The following is a 21,126-nucleotide window of genomic DNA, read 5'->3' as shown; positions in this document are numbered from 1 at the left end:
CGCCAACGGGTCGCGTCCTCCATCGTACTTTACCGGCCACTTGCGTACCTGGTCGATGATGGGCGCAAAAGTAACGGTAGGCACATGGTTGCCGTTGGTTAGCACGTCAGCGTTTGGTGCGGTGGATGTCGTTGGCGGGTGCTGAGGTGGCGGCTGCATACTCGGTGGCGGATATGTAAACTGGCTCTGCGTTGGCGGCCTAACGGGCACATTAGCGGTTCTTTCGCCTTGATTCACGGTTAACGGTGTCTTTGGCTCACTTTCGTCTCTCCAGTGGGCCTCCTGTTCGTTGTATGCTGCTTCCATCGCGAGAAATTTTGCATGAAGTTCCGGGTCGACGAGTGCTTTAGCGGCCCATGCCGCTATCCGTTTCCTCATCTCTCGAGTGGTGCCTGTGTGTTTGATGCCCAGTTCCTGTGTGATGGGCACCAACTGTGCCTTGGATACGCTGTCCAGCCACGCTATGCTCACTGGTTCTGTCATGGCTGGTTTAATTAGCGGCTTCGAAATGCCATCTTTGTATTGTATTATTTGCAGCGTCCCTGCTCGGGCGCCAATTGTAACGAAGCGTTTTCCTGTGAAGGCCCCGACGCTTCTGTTTTCTATGCTGAGGTATACTCGCCGTGCCCAGGGTCCGTTACAATAAATTTATATTGTGGGGCCTTTGCAAATAGTACTTTATTTAATTTCTAAAAACGTGTTACTACTTAATTTCTATGAACATAATACGATTAACGATGTATGAATTCCTAACGGTGAATTCCCAGCGCGCTGCTGCTGGGTGACGTCGGCGCTACTGTGTCGGCGCTCTGCTCCTATGCGACGTCGGCGCTCTTGTGTCGGCGTTCTGCTTCTGCGTCACCGTTGCGCGGGCTTGCGCACGCTATTGCTTGTGACGCTATTCTGTCGGCGCTCTGCTGATGGATGGCGTCGGTGCCACTATGCCGGCGCTCTGCTTCTGTGCGTCGTTGGCGCTACTGTGTCGGCGCTCCGTTACTGTGCGTCGTCGGCGCTCTGCTACGAAACGATGTTGGTGCGACGATTGGTGCGCGCTGCTGATGGACGGCGTTGGTGCCACTATGGCGGCGCTCTACCGCTGTGCGGCGTCGGCGCGACGATGGTGGCGCGCTGCTGCTGTACGACGTTGGTGCGACGATGGTGGCGCGTTGATGCAGTGCGACGTCGGCGCTACTATGTCGGCGCTCTGCTGCGTTGCGAGCGGGAGTCGCCGTTACGCGTGTTCGTTAGTAGCCGTGCTGACTGACTTGTGTGTTGCCAAGTCACATCTCTTATAGCTGGTGCTCTTCGTGTTACTGAGTCGTATGGCTACATGTTGCGTTGCTATGGTGACGGTGTCGCCAGGGAGTGTTGATACGGTCTCTTATGTTGGCTGGCCGTGTTGATGGCGCTGCTGTAGTTGTTGTTGTTGCTGTTGCAGTCGTTGCTGGTGTAGGGGGCGGCGTTCGTGTGGGCTAAATTCTGTGGATATTTAGTTCTCACACAAGCTACGTGGCTGTCTCCGGATCGAAAAACGAGAAACCAGATGGATCATGTTGTGATAAACGGAAGGCACGCTTCCAGTGTTTTAGACGTACGCACACTCCGAGGGCCAAACATCAACTCGGACCACTATCTTGTTGTAGCCAAGATACGCACCGCCTCTGTGCAGCAAAAAATTTGCGCCCAACAATGCAAGGAAAGCTTAACGTCGAAAAGCTGCAATCACAAAAGACGGCCAATTTATTCGCCACTCGACTCACACACGTGCTCTCAGAGAGAACTCTTCAACAAACCGACATATGCGAGCAGTGGAACCACATTTCCCGCCCATTAACTACCGCCGCCGAAGAAGTAGTCGGATTTCAGCGAGCCCGAAACTGGTACGATGAGGAGTGTCAGGAAGCTGCAAGGAAAAAAGATGCCGCCTACAGGGCCACGGTGCGATCGGGCGCAACGCGCACTATGTGGGACCGCTATAGGGATCTGAGGAGGGAAGCGAGACGTATTTGCCGCAATAAGAAGAGAGAGGCCGAAATACGTGAGTGCGAAGAGCTTGAAATGCTGGCCGACAGGAGGAATGCCCGAAAAATTTACCAGAGAGTTAGGCGACTTACGGAAGGTTTAAAGACCGGGGCGCACTCCTGTATGAACAATTATGGCGACCTAGTGACTGATATCCAGAGCGTACTTAAATTATGCAGGGAACACTTTTCCGCCCTACTAAATCGTAGCAGCACGGAAAGTTGTGGAGCAGAAGAACCCGAGCCCGCAGTCGATGATGACGGAGTCGACGTTCCCCCGCCTGACTATGATGAGGTACGTATAGCAATAACGCGGCTGAAAAACAACAAAGCCGCTGGAGCGAGGAGTTGATAAGGTGCATGCATCAACTCTTGTGCAGAATATGGTCAGATGAACGCATGCCCGACGACTGGAATTTAAGTGTTCTCTGCCCAATCCGCCATTCGCGCCAACTACCGCGGGATCAGCCTTCTAAGCATAGGTTACAAGGTCTTATCGAGCGTATTGTGTGAAAGACTGAAGCCCACCGTCAATGAACTGATTGGGCCATATCAGTGTGGCCTTAGACCTGGCAAATCCACCATAGACCAGGTATTCACAATACGCCAAATCTTGGAAAAGACCCGCGAGAAAAGGATCGACACTCACCACCTATTTGTCGACTTTAAAGCCGCTTTTGACAGCACTAAAAAGAGTTGCCTATACGCCGCTATGTCTGAATTTGGCATCCCCTCAAACTCATACGGCTGTGTAATGATGACATCGACATCATCGGTAACAAAAACCGCGAAGTCTGTTCTGCCTTTTCCAAGTTGGATAGGGAAGCAAAGCGAATGGGTCTGGTGGTAAACGAGGACAAGACGAAGTATCTCCTGTCATCAAACAAACAGTCAGCACATTCGCGCCTTGGCGCCCACGTCACGGTTGACAGTTACAATTTCGAGAAAAGAGAATTTCGTTTACTTGGGAACCAGCATTAACACCGATAATAATGTCAGCATTGAAATCCAACGCAGAATCACTCTTGCCAACAAGTGCTACTTTGTACTGAGTAGGCAATTCAGGAGTAAAGTCCTCTCTCGACGTACGAAAACCACGCTGTATAAGTCACTCATCATGTCCGTGCTGGTATATGGCTCAGAAGCATGGACAATGACAACATCCGATGAGACGGCTCTTGGAGTGTTTGAGAGAAAGATTTTGTGGAAGATTTACGTGCCTTTACGCATTGGCGACGGCGAGTACCGCAGACGATGGAACGATGAGCTGTATGAGCTTTACAACGACATGGACATAGTGCAGCGAATTTAAATGCAGCGGCTCCACTGGCTTGGCCATGTCGTTCGAATGGACACCGACGCTTCAGCTCTGAAAGTATTCAACTCGGAACCCACTGGTGGTAGCACAGGAAGAGGGAGGCCCCCACCGCGATGGAAAGATCAGGTAGAGAAGGACTTGGCTTCACTTGGCGTTTCCAATTGGCGTCAGTTGGCACAGAGGAGAAACGACTGGCGTGCTTTGCTGAACTCGGCCAAAATCGCTTAGGCGGTTACAGCGCCAAAGAAGAAGAAGAAGAAGAACTTAACTTAACGAAACGGAGAACTTAGAGAATCAAAATAAAACAGATTTCGACGTGGCGTTAAGTTTCGGCTGTGCAATTATAAGCAACATCCATTTAACAGAATTTTTAAGTGAGAGTCGTAAGTTACGTTAAGTTGCCATAATCAGACCATCATATAACCGGTTGGCCAAAATATTAAGTTAAATTAAGTTACGAAAATTAAGTCTAGAATAACTGAGCTTTGAGCCGGCGCCGTCACGAATCGGTCATATTCGCGACCGTCACCCTACCGTCAAATTTAGATTTCTACTCAACGATATTTATGAAAATATTTTGAAAAGCTGATAGAATGTGCTAGAAAATAGCCTGTACTTTATGATTTATCTAATAAAAAGTACGTGGATATAAAAACTATATACATATGAAAGTCGAAATTCCAGACTCTGTGCAAAAATTAGAATAGAAAAATTCTTCAAAATTGCAAACATTTTCATTAGAATTTTTGGAAACAATTTTGGTATACAGTTTTATAGGCCATTAAAATTGAATGAAATAACGTGCAGGTGTGAAGTTGATGAAAAATTTAGCTGTTTTGGTATTTTTTATTTTATTAATAGTTAATTTTATAGAAGTTTTTTAAATAACTGTTACACGTAAACTATTGAATAAATAAAAACTTACTTGAAAAAGTCCTTCTTTAATATAAAAGTAATTTTAAAGGTTACATCCACACATACTATAATTAATACAGGGCTACCGCGCATGACTGATTGAGGTGCCTGTGCGCACGATATGCATTCCGCAAGTTGCGGCTAGAGTACTTAATGCCAAACGTTCCTTCATAATTAATACTGTTCCTTAGTTAATCAAAGATTAAGAAACGTTCGTACGTATTTTTATAGATAATGGGCCGTATGAATAAAAATAAGCAATTGCTTTTTCTTAAAATTTCAGATCTTTTACTCAATTTATTCAAACAAAATTGACAAAAATTAAGATATGAAAAAAAACTTTTTAATATACAATGCTTTTATAAATGGACTAATAAGTAGAAGATAATAATTCTCTGTCCCATAGAATTTGGTTTGATAACTTTTGGTTTCTTCTACTTATTAGTCCATTTATAAAAGCGTTGTATATTAAAAAGTTTTTTTTTATACTAACGGGTGATTTTTTTGAGGTTAGGATTTTCATGCATTAGTATTTGACAGATCACGTGGGATTTCAGACATGGTGTCAAAGAGAAAGATGCTCAGTATGCTTTGACATTTCATCATGAATAGACTTACTAACGAGCAACGCTTGCAAATCATTGAATTTTATTACCAAAATCAGTGTTCGGTTCGAAATGTGTTTCGCGCTTTACATCCGATTTATGGTCTACATAATCGACCAAGTGAGCAAACAATTAATGCGATTGTGACCAAGTTTCGCACTCAGTTTACTTTATTGGACATTGAACCAACCACACGAATGCGTACAGTGCGTACAGAAGAGAATATTGCGTCTGTTTCTGAGAGTGTTGCTGAAGACCGTGAAATGTCGATTCGTCGCCGTTCGCAGCAATTGGGTTTGTGTTATTCGACCACATGGAAGATTTTACGCAAAGATCTTGGTGTAAAACCGTATAAAATACAGCTCGTGCAAGAACTGAAGCCGAACGATCTGCCACAACGTCGAATTTTCAGTGAATGGGCCCTAGAAAAGTTGGCAGAAAATCCGCTTTTTTATCGACAAATTTTGTTCAGCGATGAGGCTCATTTCTGGTTGAATGGCTTCGTAAATAAGCAAAATTGCCGCATTTGGAGTGAAGAGCAACCAGAAGCCGTTCAAGAACTGCCCATGCATCCCGAAAAATGCACTGTTTGGTGTGGTTTGTACGCTGGTGGAATCATTGGACCGTATTTTTTCAAAGATGCTGTTGGACGCAACGTTACGGTGAATGGCGATCGCTATCGTTCGATGCTAACAAACTTTTTGTTGCCAAAAATGGAAGAACTGAACTTGGTTGACATGTGGTTTCAACAAGATGGCGCTACATGCCACACAGCTCGCGATTCTATGGCCATTTTGAGGGAAAACTTCGGAGAACAATTCATCTCAAGAAATGGACCGGTAAGTTGGCCACCAAGATCATGCGATTTGACGCCTTTAGACTATTTTTTGTGGGGCTACGTCAAGTCTAAAGTCTACAGAAATAAGCCAGCAACTATTCCAGCTTTGGAAGACAACATTTCCGAAGAAATTCGGGCTATTCCGGCCGAAATGCTCGAAAAAGTTGCCCAAAATTGGACTTTCCGAATGGACCACCTAAGACGCAGCCGCGGTCAACATTTAAATGAAATTATCTTCAAAAAGTAAATGTCATGGACCAATCTAACGTTTCAAATAAAGAACCGATGAGATTTTGCAAATTTTATGCGTTTTTTTTAAAAAAAAAGTTATCAAGCTCTTAAAAAATCACCCGTTATTTATTTTCACCGAATTTGGTCCCCAGAAAGGACTAGTGTTGCAAGCAACGCTTTTTCGGCAATAACGGTGTTGTGCAGCAATTCAATGTGGTGAAAATTATTTCAGCACTGGAGAAATGGATAGAAAAATATTTCAGTGCGCTTTTTTTTTATTTTACTTTGTCGAAGTCGTTGCTCAAATATTTGTAATTTAGTATTTAAGTTAATTGTGAAATATATTGAACGCACCAATTAAATTATGGAAGCGATTTATTCACATGGAATTGGAAACCGGGCTGATGATATAGTTCAAATAAATTGTGAATCTGCGAAAATATCTTTTTAGCATATGAATATACATATATGTATAGTAATGCTGTCGTACTAAACCAATCAAGATTTTTCAAATAGCGTCATCTGTTTTCAAATATCTGTTTTAGTTTCCGACATATTCAGCCTAATCATGAGTTTAATTTTCTCGAACCGAGTCACCTTTTCACTTTTCGTTTCCTTGTATTGACTACGGGTCACATAGGGACGAATTGACAATTTAGGACAACAAAAATAGAAAAGCCAAAGTCTTTAAATCTTATCACACATACCTTTCTCATACTCCTTATAAACCAGTCCACAAAGTAACACACAAATTTTGACTTTTACCGCACCGCGGTAGCTTTAGCAGAAGCGCAAAGTTGGGTTCTCTATCGTGCGTCGAATCAAATAATTCATTGTTAGAAACGATGATAAAATAATATCGCTTGGCATTTTATTCTTATTAACATCTGACAGTTTTGTCAACACGGAAGGCGAGGCGTGAGATATGTACTTTATTTTGCGATTTTTGTCAATAATATAGTTGTTTGTAAAATGGTTATAAGACCTATTTTATAAATTACCTTTTCCTTATTGAAAAAATTATGAAATTTTTAAATCAGTTAGGGTTATAAAAAAAGTTCCAACGAGTACAGCAATTTCTCTTCAACAGTTCGAAAACCCAACAAATTGCCAACGTAAAAATATATCAATATTAAAAAAATCGTCCACGATATTATTTTAACTGATATTAATTTAATATCAGTTTCGAAATCAGTGACGACGAAAATCTCTGGATACCAAGCTTCATAACAATCTATACATTGTTAAAGAAATCGTCCGCTATATTGGATCCGCCATTTTGAATTTTGAAAATTTGATTTAATTTTCGAAATTAGTGACGACGAAAATCCCAAAATACCAAATTGCATTGAAATATGTCAAATACATATGGAGTAAATAACAAGGTTTATAACAATTTATCCATTTTTGAACAAATCGTCCGCCATTGGGGATGTCGGAAAAACATCGATGCATCGAAAATATCGATGCTTTGCTTCGATGCATCGAAAATTTTCCACTCGATGTATAAATAGTCGATGTATCGATGTTTTTTGAAAACTGACATCTACGGTACATTGAACCGTCATTCCAGTTTTTCAATTGTTAAAAAAAAAAGAATTGACTTTGGCCAAAAAATTTAAATGGCAGCAAGAAGTTCCGTTCATAATTAGCTCAGTTGCAGTAATTTATTTCAAATTTTCTACAATTTTGCTAATAACATATTTTGTTGTGAAACATTATCTGAAAAATCCTATGCAAATCGATGCATCGATGTATGCCCTTCGATGCTGTATTTTAAAATGCATACATATGTGTCTGACGGAAGAAACTTAAGCGGTTAAAAAAATTTCAAAATCTCCATGAGAAATATCCGTATACAAAGTAAAACGAATCTCTACCGGATTCAGATCCAAAGATAGTCTAAATTTATAGTTTATTGTGGTATTTACTGTAATTAACCCTATAATGCCCTTAATTTTAATATTGCTGTTAAAATTTTTTTTAAGTGTCTGTATTTTTTATGGTCGCAGACTTATATAATAGGTGTCTACAGAGAAATTGTGGAAAGTAATACCCTCTACAATGTGCCATAAGCCGCATTTCGGATCCGTGGTAAGTGCGCTTTAAAATTCTAAAAATAAGTTTTTCTCTATATAAAAAAAAAAATATAAATTTTTTTTCTTAAAAGGTAGGCCATGTTTTACAAAATTGCTAATTATAAAAGTTATTTATAATTGCCTAAGCTGTCCACAGAAAAAAAATCATATCGATTCGTTGAATTTTGACCCTAAATCCATAATTTCTTGATTTGGGACCAGTGTGCGGCGTCCATCTCGGAGATATTTTGCTTGATATTTCTCAGCATGCACTAAAGTCTCAAATTGACACTGTTTAGAGATCGATGCCCCTGACACCGACTTTTTAAAAATAGGCTTATTTTGAAATTTTTTTCTTAGAAATCATGTGACTTTTGTCCCTTTTCTTTAATTTAAAATTCTCTAGCAACAATTGACAATTTTTTCATAAATTATATTTTTCTTACGTGCTTAAAAACGCTCTTAGTATTTACTTTTCAAAGGCACTTAAAAATTGCACCTCTAGCAAGATTTTGCCTAATTTCAATCTTTTTATTATGTCAAACATTTTCTGCAAAAATGCCCAGAAGTAGTATGAATTAATGCACCGTTTTTGTAGTTTAGCAATTTCCCCAGGCTTTTTGTGTTAACTTTATTTTCGAGGCTTCCGGTACAAACTAGTAATATGCGATAGTTTATATATATACTAAAAAGGCTACACTTTTTATAATAACTGTTATCTACTAATGTTGCTTTTTGGAACTGAGTAGTTATATTGATGTAAGTACTTTTTTTTTTAACTGCAATTTTGTATTCATAATAAATTCAAAATATGTGTATTGCGTCCTTTTAATTTACCCTCATCAATAGGTTTTTGTTTTAAGAGAAAAAACTATTTTTTCCAGAAAATGATCTCCATTAGCAATTTATTTAAAATAATGGCGAATACTCATACATTAAATAAAATCTATTCTAAGCTGCTTTTTTGACAGATTTTCCGTTGATTCCGTTTTTTTCTTGTCCGTTTTTTTGAGAGCTGCATACTGGCCTCTAGTTGTAAAGGGCAAGGAGGAATCCCTTATTCCTGATAATATGAAGGTTTTAAACGTTCCTTATTTAAATTGGGCGCTACTTGTATTGTAAGACTAATTTTCGCCAAAATCTAAGGAAAATGCTGACAGAAAACTTAAAAATGCATCTTGTGGTGCAGTGTTACTACAACTATAGAGATTAAAGTTTTGCGAGTTAAAAACTCGAAAGGAGAAAATAGTCCAAGATTCAAAGTAGAAACTTTTCATATAATGAAACTAGTTCATAGTTTTTCTCTTTTTACTTGTAAAATAACCATTTCTAAAATAAATGTATTTTTTAATTATTTTTCGGTTTTTGTCTTTTCCTAGTGCATTCTTTTGCCTTTTTTGTGATTTCTAGTGCCTTTTCCTGCCTATTTCGCAATTTTATTTTGCCTTTTTTTATAGGTTTTTGGGTTCCCTGGTTATAACTAACCTTAGAGTCGATTTTATTTCGACTATGAATATGCCCCAATAAGTTTCAAAAGGTAAAATAATGAAAGTCTTTATATACATGGTATAAACAATTTGAATGAGTTAAATACACTTTTTTTCGGCTGTGACACTTTTTTTGCGACTTTCGAAGAATTTTCAGCGGTAACACTGTGCGTCAGTGACATTAAAACCCAACCCACCCAATAGTTGCAGGGAATCATCAAATGCTCTTGCAATTGTGGAATGATTCGTCCGTTCTAGACAAGCGGCTTTAATAAAATATGCAATTAAATATGTTTTTTTTACAAAATATGCCCATATGTGCATGTAAGGCAAAATAAGTAAGAATATGCACTAACAAATCGATGTAATCTTAACACAAAACTCTTGATTCGCTACATTTGTTAATCTTTAAGTTCCTATGACTTACCAAAAAAAATCTGTAAATGCATAGAAATCCGGGTCCTAATTATAACATAGAATAATAAATAGTAGGGTTATAATTATTTTATGCAATTAGAGTGTCAGAATTTCGTTTCATTTTAATTTGGTCGGAGCTAGATGATAAGAACTTTTGTTTTGGTCAATACAAAAATAGTGTTGAAAAGCAAAATCGGATTACAAAATAAAAAGGTTTCTGCATTTTGAACCAAACCTCTATATCCCTATGTTATTCGACGCGCTGAATGCAAATCTGAGGTCTGTTAGCTCCCATCACGTCAGGTTCGAGGTCATTTGAAGGTCAAGTAGGCAAAAATTCATTGAATAAACCTGAAAATTTATATAAAGTGGTGGAAAAAAATAGGGACAAAACGTTTAACAAATTTCTCCTATTTCCCTTATGTTTATTTAATATTTATTGTTTTTTTTTAAACTATAGCTCAATTTCTAACAACACCCATATAAATTCATATTTCAAACTTTGTGCAAAAGTTATTAAAATTCTGCAAAACTGCATCTAAATTTTCAACTTAATAATCAGATTTTTAAGAATTTTTTCGAGAATGAAATTTTATGGCTCATTAAATTTTAGTAGAATAGTAGAATAGTTCTAAGTTCCTAAAAAATCGCGTTGATTTTTGTTAATTTTTATTCTGAATGTATTACATGCAAAAGAATTGTCGAACATAGTTTGTATGGGAGAAAATACGTTAAAAAAAAATCCAAAAAATCAACGCGACTTTTTAGCAACTCAAAACTTACATTTCATTCTACTAAAATTTAATGGGCTATAAAACTACATACTAAAAACAATTCTAAAAAATCTGATTAAAAAGTTGAAAATTTAGATGCAACTTCGCAGAATTCCGTAATACGTAAATTCTCCATAAACCTAATATACATCACTTTTCGATAGCCCTGATAGTTTCTGAGAAATTAATAAATCATTTCTGACACCACTAGTTTTTGATGGAAACACTCTACCTACTCAGGTGTACGTGGCGTATGAGTAATACAAATTTCTGCTCATATTTCATACAAAAAATCCTTGCGCATTTTCATTTGACCAATCATTATTTTCTTATTTATCCACCGATTTTCATCATTGGTAGCTTAATTTTTTTTTAAAGGAACAGGCTCTAACACAAGTGCAAAACATTTACACAGAAACTGTTATTTTTATTTATTTCCAGTTTGAATTTTTTGCATTTGCCATCAAGAAAACAAAAAATCTCGAATGATTATTTAATTTCTCAGAAACTGTCAGGACTATCGAAAAGTGATGTATGTATATAGGGTTTATGGAGAATTTTATTTGCTTTCATTTGCCGTATATCGTCTTACGATTATTTAATTGGTTCGTTAGATATACGTTATATACCTTGTGCTAGCTGGTTTGTTGTTGTAACTGCTACATATGTCGCTCAATAAATTTTTTGCTGTATCTTTTTGTTGCATTTGGCACAAAGTTTTGCTGCTTGCTACATATGCACACTACAACTTTGCAATGGGGTGTCGCCCTACTCTTGCAAATTTAAAATATGTAAGGGCTATTCGCGATTCGGTGCATAAGAGCTGACAAATTTATGCAATTGCAGAAATATGCCATGGATTGTGAGCGACCTTTATTAAACTGTCATGGCAAGGCTTTTGCAAAACAATTTTTGTGCATCAGCTTTGGTTTTGTTTATGAATGCAATGCATAGCATTTTTATGCTATGGATTTTCGGTATTGCAAATTTGCCAAGCCATGACAAATGCAAATGCGTGTATTTTGTTTGTGTTGCAAATAATTTGCAATACAAATTTGCAATGCAATGATGCTAGGTCATTTGCACCGTAGTACTCTTAGCAGATAACAATGTTCCATGCGATTTTAGATGTCCATAAAGTCCAGCCGGTTGTGCAAACCGCACTCCACAAAGTTTGCAAACAAATTTCTTTTCAGCGTCATGAATGTGTTTGTGTTGACGAAGGTCTTTTCGAGTTGTAAATCCTTTATTACAGACGTCACATATTTTGTCCCGCACCTTCCAATGAATGGCCATATGTTCTTTAAGTTTACGTTTAATATAAAAGGCCTTTGAACATATTGTACACTTTTCACCAGGGCGTTTTTCGTGTCGCAGCAAATGCTCTTTAAATCCTCGTGGCATTTTGAAACTTTTGCCGCAAATATCGCAAACGTGCGGCTTTTCGCCTGTGTGTTGAAGCATGTGGGTTTTTAACTCAGTTGTAGTTGCAATAGCCTTGCTGCACACCTCGCAGCTGTAGTTGTAGTCCTGTGCGTGTCTTCGTAAATGTACCGTTAAGTTAGTTGCCAGCTGAAATCCTTTTTCGCAAACAATACATTTAAATGGTAGCGACCCATCATGGGATGCTTTATGTATGGTATACTGGCTTAGGCTAGGAAGTAAATTTCCACAAACCGAGCATTCAAAAGGACGAACATCGATCTCAGCAAATGCTATGTGCTCGTAATATGGGAGTTTAGGTTTATAACTACATTTGCTTTTTTTACATGAAATTTTTTGATTCTTTTCGTATGAACATATTTTGCGAATACGAGCAATTTCCTTCCCCAAATCACGTTTAGTAAAGTTTAATTCAAACTTGTTATTCAGTTCTTGAAGCATATTCCCCAAGGCTTCTCGACGCCTGTTAGCGAATCTATATGCCATATCCTTTTCATTCCATAGACATGGTTGTGTCTTGTATATTTTGGCCAATTCGACTAATTGTGTATCACTTAGCAAACTGTTAGGTCCGGAGAATGTAGTAGAGTTCGGGTCCACTGTTTCCTGTTAAAATATAAAAATATCAGAAATATAAATGAAACATTTTTGTTTTGATTTCAAGTATACGGTATTGACCTGGTTATACGTCGTACGAATGTTTCTAAAAATTAATCACAAGTTGATTAGGCATGAAATAAAAGTTACTATTATCCAGTGGCGTAGCCGAGGGGATCTTGTTATCATTTTTTTTACAATGTAATTGCTCCTCCGTTAGAGGCTTTTATTATAAATATTTATATTCCGACATGTGCAGATTGTTTCTGACACTTTCAATTAAAGAAAATTATCATTTGCTTTTAAATTATTACAATCCATATATAGGGGTCCGTGATTTTTTAGTCCGGGCCCGAGTTTTCTCTCGACGGCCCTGTCTGTACACACACATTAGCCTTTTCAATACCGTCTGAAAAGCCCAACGTGCGAAAATACATTTTGCTTTTCAGACGATGAAACCGGTTTCGAGCTACATATATGTACAGTATTCCTGCAAACCCATCAATAGTGGCACCATCGAATCCGAATCGCTACAAACGTGAGTATTCAAACCACACGCTACGTTCGTAGCTATTCTGATACAGTGATAGCATTTTCGTAAGTTTCACGAAAAATCGGACTACGGTGGATTCCGTGATAGCCCTGGTAGGTATTAGAAAATTAAAAATAAAATAAGTTTAAGTAAGAAAGTTCAAACCAAAACAGTGTATTCATTTATTTTATTTAAACTAATAAAAAGGTTCTGCGACAACAATTTGCGTTTCGCAATTTGTTTTTCTCGTGAATGGAAAAGCAACTTTAGTGCAAAGTAAAATACCATCGATGGTTTTGCAGCACTATTGTACAGGGTGGTTATGAATAACTGTTACCCAGATTTTTTTATTTTTTGAAAAGTATTCTATTGTTAATTTTCCTTAGATTTTACTTTAGTAAATTAATTTTTAATTTAATTTAATAATTCGCTTTTAATTTTCAACTTTTATTTGGGTTTACCAGTGGTAAACACTTTGAGAGAAAAGCGCAAGCGACATGCAAGTCTTCGTCGGTTAATTTATTCCATATCTTCTGTAACCATGGGCTGAATTCCTCCATTTTGAGTCCTCTATACTCCCCCTTCTCCAAAATAAGACCTTGTACTTATAAATCGAATAGACTCGGAACTCGTGACTAGGGCGGACATTCATTCGACCAACTCTAAACAGTTTGTTTTTTTTCGTCTTTTTTATACAAAGTCTGAGAAAAAATACACCTCCAACGGCTTGCGTGCCGTACTTATGTATCTCCCAAAGTTTACACAGCTGGGAAATGCAAATAAGGATTAAAATTTTAAAAGTAATTAATAAAATTAAAGAAATGGAAAATTAACAAAAAAATACTTTCTTCGAAAAATCTATAAAGAACCCTTCTATTAAAAAAAAACTGCGTAACAGTTATTCGTCACCACGCTGTATATGTATGTCCATTAGGGTGGCCCTTAGAGATACGGCACAATTTAAATTTTTATTAGACCGCACCTCCCAGATCGGTGAATATTCATAAAAAATGTGTTATCCTAATTTTCATTTCAATTAGATAAAGTTAAGGAAACCTTAAATTTTCATCCTTTTCTCTAAATTATCCCTACCCCATTGGTAGAGGGCCTCAGGTGTACGAGTTTTTTGTACTGTCCGGAGTTGAAGACTTGCTCAAGCTGCTAGTCGCTTAATATTTCCTGCAATCCCATCGCAAGCAGTAGTCCGATCACTTTAGACCAAAATCGACGTAAGATTAAAAAAAATTCCGGGAAGAAATTTTTTGACGCTGTTAGGTGTCTCCTGTTTATTTGAACATAAAATGAAAATTTTTCCCCCAATTGCGATATGGGAAGTGTCCGCCATCTTGGATTTTATGTTTTTTACGATTTGCGCGCGAATTTTGCATTTCTAGCGAAAAAAGGTAAACAAATTTGTTGAGAATTCGATTCCCTACAACTTTCATGTGCCTATCAATTTTTTTAAACAATTATTTATTGCTCATGATATGCAAAAATGCCCAAAATTAGGCATGTGGTGCGTTTTTTTTTTTCGAATTTTTAGCAATTTCTATTTGAAATAAGTGGCAAGGTTGTAGAGGACAAAATTTCCAATAAACGCATTATATATATATTTACGTAGGACGTGTAGATCTCGACCAAGTTTTGAGTAGCTTCTCCGTTTCCGCTGCATTGAGCGCGTTGTTGGTCGAGATCTACACGTCGTACGCGAGTATATAAATAATGCGTTTATTGCAAATTTTGTCCTCTACAACTTTGCCATTTAAATGTGCCACTTATTTCAAATAGAAATTGCTCAAAATTCGAAAAAACCGCGCCACTTACCCAATTTCGCGAATTTTTTGCATATTATTAGCAATAAATAATTGCTTAAAAAAATTATAGGCACATGAAGTTTGTAGGGAATCGAATTCTTTACAAATTTGTTCTCTACCTTTTTTCGCGAGAAATGCAAAATTAGCGCGCAAGATGGCGGACATTTCCCATTTCGCAATTGGGGGAAGAATTTTATTTTCGTGTTCACCTAAATAGGAGGCTCCAAACTGCGCCAAAAAATTTCCTCCTGGATTTTTTTCGTTGAAAAAATCGAGTGCAAAATTCGTGCGCAAGTCGCAAAAGACACAAAATTTAACATGGCGGACATTTCCCATATCGCAATTGGGGAAAAATTTTCATTTTGTGTTCACCTTAATAGGAGACACCAAACTGCGTCAAAAAATTTCTTCCTGGAGTTTTTTCGTTTAAAAAATCGATTGCAAAATTCGCGCGCAAATCGTAAAAAACACAAAATCCAAGATGGCGGACATTCCATATCGCAATTGAGGGAAAAATTTTCATTTTGTGTTCACTTAAATAGGAGGCACCAAACTGCGTCAAAAAATTTCTTCCTGAAATTCTTTCGTTGAAAAAATCTAATGCAAAATTCGCGCTTTTTCGTATTTCAGACCTCTCTTCTTCTTTATTGGCGCTGTAACCGCCTAAGCGATTTTGGCCGGGTCCAGCAAGCCAGTCATTTCTCTTCTGTGCTAACTGACGCCAATTGGAAACGCCAAGTGAAGCCAAGTCCTTCTCCACCTGGTCTTTCCAATGCAGAGGAGGCCTTCCTCTTCTTCTGTTACCAGCATCGCGGTCCGCGTTGAATATTTTCAGAGCAGGAGCGTTTCTGTCCATTCGAACGACATGGCCAAGCCAGCGGAGCCGCTGAATTTTAACTCGCTGCACTATGTCTATATCGTTGTAAAGCTCATACAGCTCATCGTTAAATCATCTGCGGTATTCGCCATCGCCAACACGTAAAGGTTCGTAAATCTTTCGCAGAATCTTTCTCTCGATAACTCCAACAGCCGCTTCATTGTCCATGCCTCCGCGCCATACACCAGCACAGGCACGATGAGTGACTTATAGAGTGTTATCTTTGACGACGAGAGAGGACTTTACTTCTCAATTGCCTACTCAGCCCAAAGTAGCACTTTTTGGCAAGAGTGATTCTCCGTTGGATTTCAAGGCTGACATTATTACTGGTGTTAATGCTGTTTCTCAAATAAATGAAGTCGACTACTTTTTCAAACTTGTAACTGTCAACAGTGACGTGGGTGCCAAGACGCGTATGCTCTGACTGTTTGTGTAATGACAGCAGATACTTCGTTTTGTCCTCGTTCACCACCAGACCTATTCGCTTTGCTTCTCTATTGAATCCTGAGAAGGCAGAACAAACGTAGCCCTTGTTTTTACCGATAATATCAATGTCGTCGGCATACGCCAGCAATTGTACGCTCTTGTAAAGTATTGTGCCTGAGCGGTTCAGTTCTGCGGCTCTTATTATCTTCTCCAACATTAGATTAAAGAAATCACACGAGAGGGAGTTACCTTGTCTGAAACCTCGTTTGGTATCAAACGGCTCGGAGAGGTCCTTCCCTATTCTGACGGAGCTGGTGGTATTGCTCAACGTCATTTTAGACAGTCGTATTAGTTTCGCGGGGATACCAAGTTCAGACATCGCGGCATAAAGACAACTTCTCTTCGTGCTGTCGAAAGCGGGTTTGAAATCGACAAATAGATGGTGTGTGTCGATCCTATTCTTGTGGGTCTTTTTGAGGATTTGACGTATTGTGAATAAATGATCTATGTTGGATTTTCCAGGATTAAAGCCACACTGATAAGGTCCAATCAGTTCGTTGACGGTGGGCTTCAGTCTTTCGCACAATACACTCGATAAGACCTTATAACCTATGCTTAGAAGGCTGATTCCACGGTAGTTTCTTGTGGATTGGGCAAAGCACACTTAAATTCCAGTCGTCGGGTATGCGTTCATCTGACCATATTCTGCACAAGAGTTGATGCATGCACCTTATCAACTCCTCGCCGTTGTACTTGAATTGCTCGGCTGGCAGGCCGTCAGCACCAGCAGCTTTGTTGTTTTTCAGCCGCGCAATCGCTGTTCGTACGTCGTCATAGTCAGGCGATGGGACAGCTACTCCATCATCGAGTTCGTCTTCTTCACTACTTTCAGTGCTGCTACCATTCAGTAGGTTGTAAAACTTTTCCCTCCACAATTTAAGCCAGAGATCCCTTCCTTGCCCACCTTCGCATTAAAATCGCCAAGCACGATTTTTACATCGTGTCGGGGGCAGCGCTCATATGTACGTTCCAAGCGCTCATAGAAGAGATCCTTGGACGCCCCATCCTTCTCCTCCGTCGGGGCATGGGCGCAGATGAGCGAGATGTTGAAGAATATAGCTTTGATGCAGATTATGGCTAGACGGAGGTCTGAAATCCTAAAAGTTAAAAATTCTAAAAATAGAATTATTAACAAAAACCAACAACCACATGATCATGTTTAAATAGCACTGGAATAGCTACGCTTGATTTTAGTTGGCTCACATGAAAAAAAGTGGAAACCGCAACAACAGTTCATAAGGCGAACTTAGCACAGTGCGTAGGCAACTGGCTCAGTCAGCTCAGTCGGTTTGAGTGCCGCTGAAGAAGTATGATGAGGAAATGTGGTGATTTCCGAAATAGCTATCACTTCTACGATTTTTATTTTCAAATTGTTGTTGCTTTTCCACAATAATTTTTCATTAAAAACGGCGTCAAGCTCAATAAAAATTGTTGAATATAATTAAAAAAAAATGTCAAACTCAAAACATAAAATAAAAAAGAATTATAATTAAAGCCCATAAAAATACAGAAGAAAAACATGTTTTATTAAGTTTCGTTACACAGATACAGCACTTTAAAGAAAGGTATGTATTTCGTTTCTTAAAATTTAAGTCCCGTGTAAAATTAAATACGAAAAAATATTTCAAGTAAAAGTATTTGCTTTGTAACAACATACAACTTTTATCACTTTTGTTTTGTAAAAAAAAAACTATCAAAACTAAAATACTTAAGAGATTTAATTCAAACTTCGAGGGACGGTCGGCACGCTTAAACTATCTCCGATTAACCTGAAATTTGTTCATGAATATCCACCAATCTAGGTGCATTCTAAGAAAATCAGATAAAATATATTAAGGCCACCCTAATGTACACATTGGTCTATCAGAAATACAAGAGAGTTTGTTATGTGTACGTATCAGATCGAATAATGACGCAATTTTCTCGGTCTTAAATTTTACTTCCTTCTCTCTTCCGGTTATAAAAAGCCGGATTCAGACGATCTAAAAGTACTACTGTTTGCACCTGGATAACACAAAAAGCTTTATAAGAGTTTTATAGTAGTTTACTTGCACAAAACTGAAGAGCAACTCGTTAGTATAGTATGGAAAGTGCGTAAAAGCCTGAATATGGCAAATTAACTTAACGGAACGTAGAACTTACAGAATCAAAATGAAACAGATTTCGACGTGGCATTAAGTTACGTTAAGTTTCGGCTGTTCAATTATAACCAAAACCGTTGCCATAATCAGACCATAACTCACATCGTCGCTGCAATACAAAAAGCCGTAATTAACTTAAAATCCAAAATTCACTTTTTGATTGATTATGATGCATTTCACCAACATCGTTTTGTACAATTAAAAATTTTAGTTAGCTATGGCTTTTTTGCATTTCAGCGACGAATACACCCTTTCCATACTATATTAACGAACTACTCTATGGTCGTAGTGCAAAATGTTGTACTAAGTATAAGAATAGCAGTCTACAAAATGAGTTTACAAAATATTTAAATGTTATATAAAGCACCTTGATTAGAGCCAAAGCATTTCAAACAGGTAGTAGTAGTAAAGTGGTTTGATTTGTTTCAAATTATTTGGTCTCTGAATCGTCAAATATTGTCAATTTTCTTAACAAAAATTGTTAATTGGCAAAATGTATTTGCATGTAAATATTTAAAAAATCAGCCTTTGTAACGCTTGCTTAACTCAGGGGTATAAACGCAGATTAGTGGGCCCTGCAAAGGATGTATTGATGCTTCTGGAATGAAACAAATTTAAAAAGAAAGAAAGTTGCAAAATTTTTTTAATTTATTTTTTTATTTCAATTTTTGTTTATGTATACATATTTCACATCACCCACCAGCGCCGCTATGTGCGACTAAAAGCTCAGTTAGACTAGACTTAATTTGCGTAACTTAACTTAATATTTTGGCCAACATGTTATATGAGAAACTGTGTTAGCGGTTAGTTAAAACTTAACTTACCGTAAGAAACTTAAGAACCTGTAGATTTTAGGTTCTTAAGTTACGGCCTTATGGAAATTGAGATCGGTGAGAAATCAGGCTTGCCAGACTCGTTTTTGTATTTCTTGAAAATAAAGGAAAGCAAACATTTTTGTCTGCATGATTTTTTTTTTGATGTGGCATTTTAGGCGGCGAACTGTTAAACAGCTGAAAAAGAAAATACAAAAACAAAATATTTCCGCTCTTGGCTTAAGTTGACGTGTTGAGTAATCATTTGGTTCTTTCCCGTACGCAATGCGGGATCCCGCTCGGAAAAGGCGAAATCTTTAAACTGATATTCGTGCTATGCAGAGCACTTTGAGTCATAACTTTGCTTCTCCTGCAGTGAGTGTTGGTGCTGTTGATTTGCTGTTGTTGATATCTCGCTTGCTATTACTCTTAACCAGGGATGCCGTTTGGATCTAAATAGATCCAATTGGATACATTTTTAGACGAATTTTTGCGGGATACTTATTTTTTCCGATCAGTATAAATGTGGATACTTTTTTAAATAGGCTAAAATTTTATGTTTTCTTTATTAATGACGTTTTCTAAATGTTTTAAAAACCGCTACTTAAGCGTGAAATTAGAGCATTTTATTTTTTGAGAACGAAGCAATGAAGTGATCTCACCAAAGCAGTGTAAGGCGCAATTGTTTAGTTAGCTAAAAAAGATGCTTTAAGCAAGATCTTAATATATAAATAAAACCAAAAAAAAAATGGAAAATAATATTTCTCAGTCCCACAGAATTTGTTTTGATAACTTTTGATTTTGAAATTTTAGCAAAAGTCATTATAAACAATTAATGACATTGAAAACGAAAAACGTGGAGCGCATGTAGTACAAAGCATTCGATTTGATTGACAATAGTCAAACTACATAACATTCTAAAGCGAAAGTACATATTTGAGATCGATTTTAAGCGGTCGTTATTCATATGCCCACATACATACATATGTTACTTTTCATATCAACTCAAGTGTATTACATGCGCCCCGCTTTTCATTTTCAATGTCATTAATTGTTTATAATGACTTTTGCTAAAATTTCAAAATCAAAAGTTATCAAAACAAATTATGTGGGACTGAGAAATATTATTTTCTACTTTTTAGTCCATTTATAAAAGCGTTGTATATTAAAAAGTTTGTCTTTATTTTATTTATTTTCTACTTTTTAGTCTTGTCTGTACAAAATTTTGCAATAGATATTAAAATAATTCAACTTACAGTGAAAGAGAACAGAAGACTATGCAAGCACATATAATATATGTATATATGCATAATCACCAGCTGTCGGCCAATACTATTACACGCAATTTTTCTATTCCCGATGTGTGCCAAAAGGGGCAAGCGCTATGTCTCGCTTGGCATAAATGTCAATATGTATGTATATCGTATTCACTCTTTCTTATATTATTGCTGTCATCACTATTATGTATTCGTTTGTGAAGCCGCCATTCTGAGTTTCGTGCTCTAAAACTTCGGATTTTGCCAAAAAATTTAAACGAAATTATATTTTATAAAAATATAAAATCTGTGCTCCTTCGAAAGGCGAATACCTACGAATAAACAGCTTCTACTAGAAAACAGGCAAGTAAAAGTTATGGAAATTAATAATAAGTGGTATCAAAACGCGCTCAGCAAAGAAAAGAACGTACAGTATCGGTCATATCTATAGCACGCCATTTCAAAGTGATATTGTGTGACACTTA

General features: G+C 37.6%; 1 protein-coding gene across 1 annotated transcript; it reads right to left on the bottom strand.

Moving 5' to 3' along the window:
• Positions 1–11,728: 11,728 nt before the first annotated feature.
• Positions 11,729–21,084, bottom strand: LOC118748399 (zinc finger protein 136-like). The gene is made up of 2 exons (XM_036482772.1): positions 21,073–21,084; positions 11,729–12,732 (listed from the first exon to the last, which is right to left on the bottom strand). The coding sequence occupies exons 1-2, from the start codon at positions 21,082–21,084 to the stop codon at positions 11,755–11,757; spliced, it is 990 nt and encodes a 329-aa protein (XP_036338665.1). The 3' UTR covers positions 11,729–11,754.
• Positions 21,085–21,126: the final 42 nt, after the last annotated feature.

The sequence above is a fragment of the Rhagoletis pomonella genome, unplaced genomic scaffold (assembly GCF_013731165.1).
Source record: "Rhagoletis pomonella isolate Grant_MI unplaced genomic scaffold, Rhpom_1.0 Rhpom_scaffold_00013, whole genome shotgun sequence".
NCBI classification, from domain to species: domain Eukaryota; kingdom Metazoa; phylum Arthropoda; class Insecta; order Diptera; family Tephritidae; genus Rhagoletis; species Rhagoletis pomonella.
This window is presented reverse-complemented; position numbering and strand designations above follow the sequence as displayed.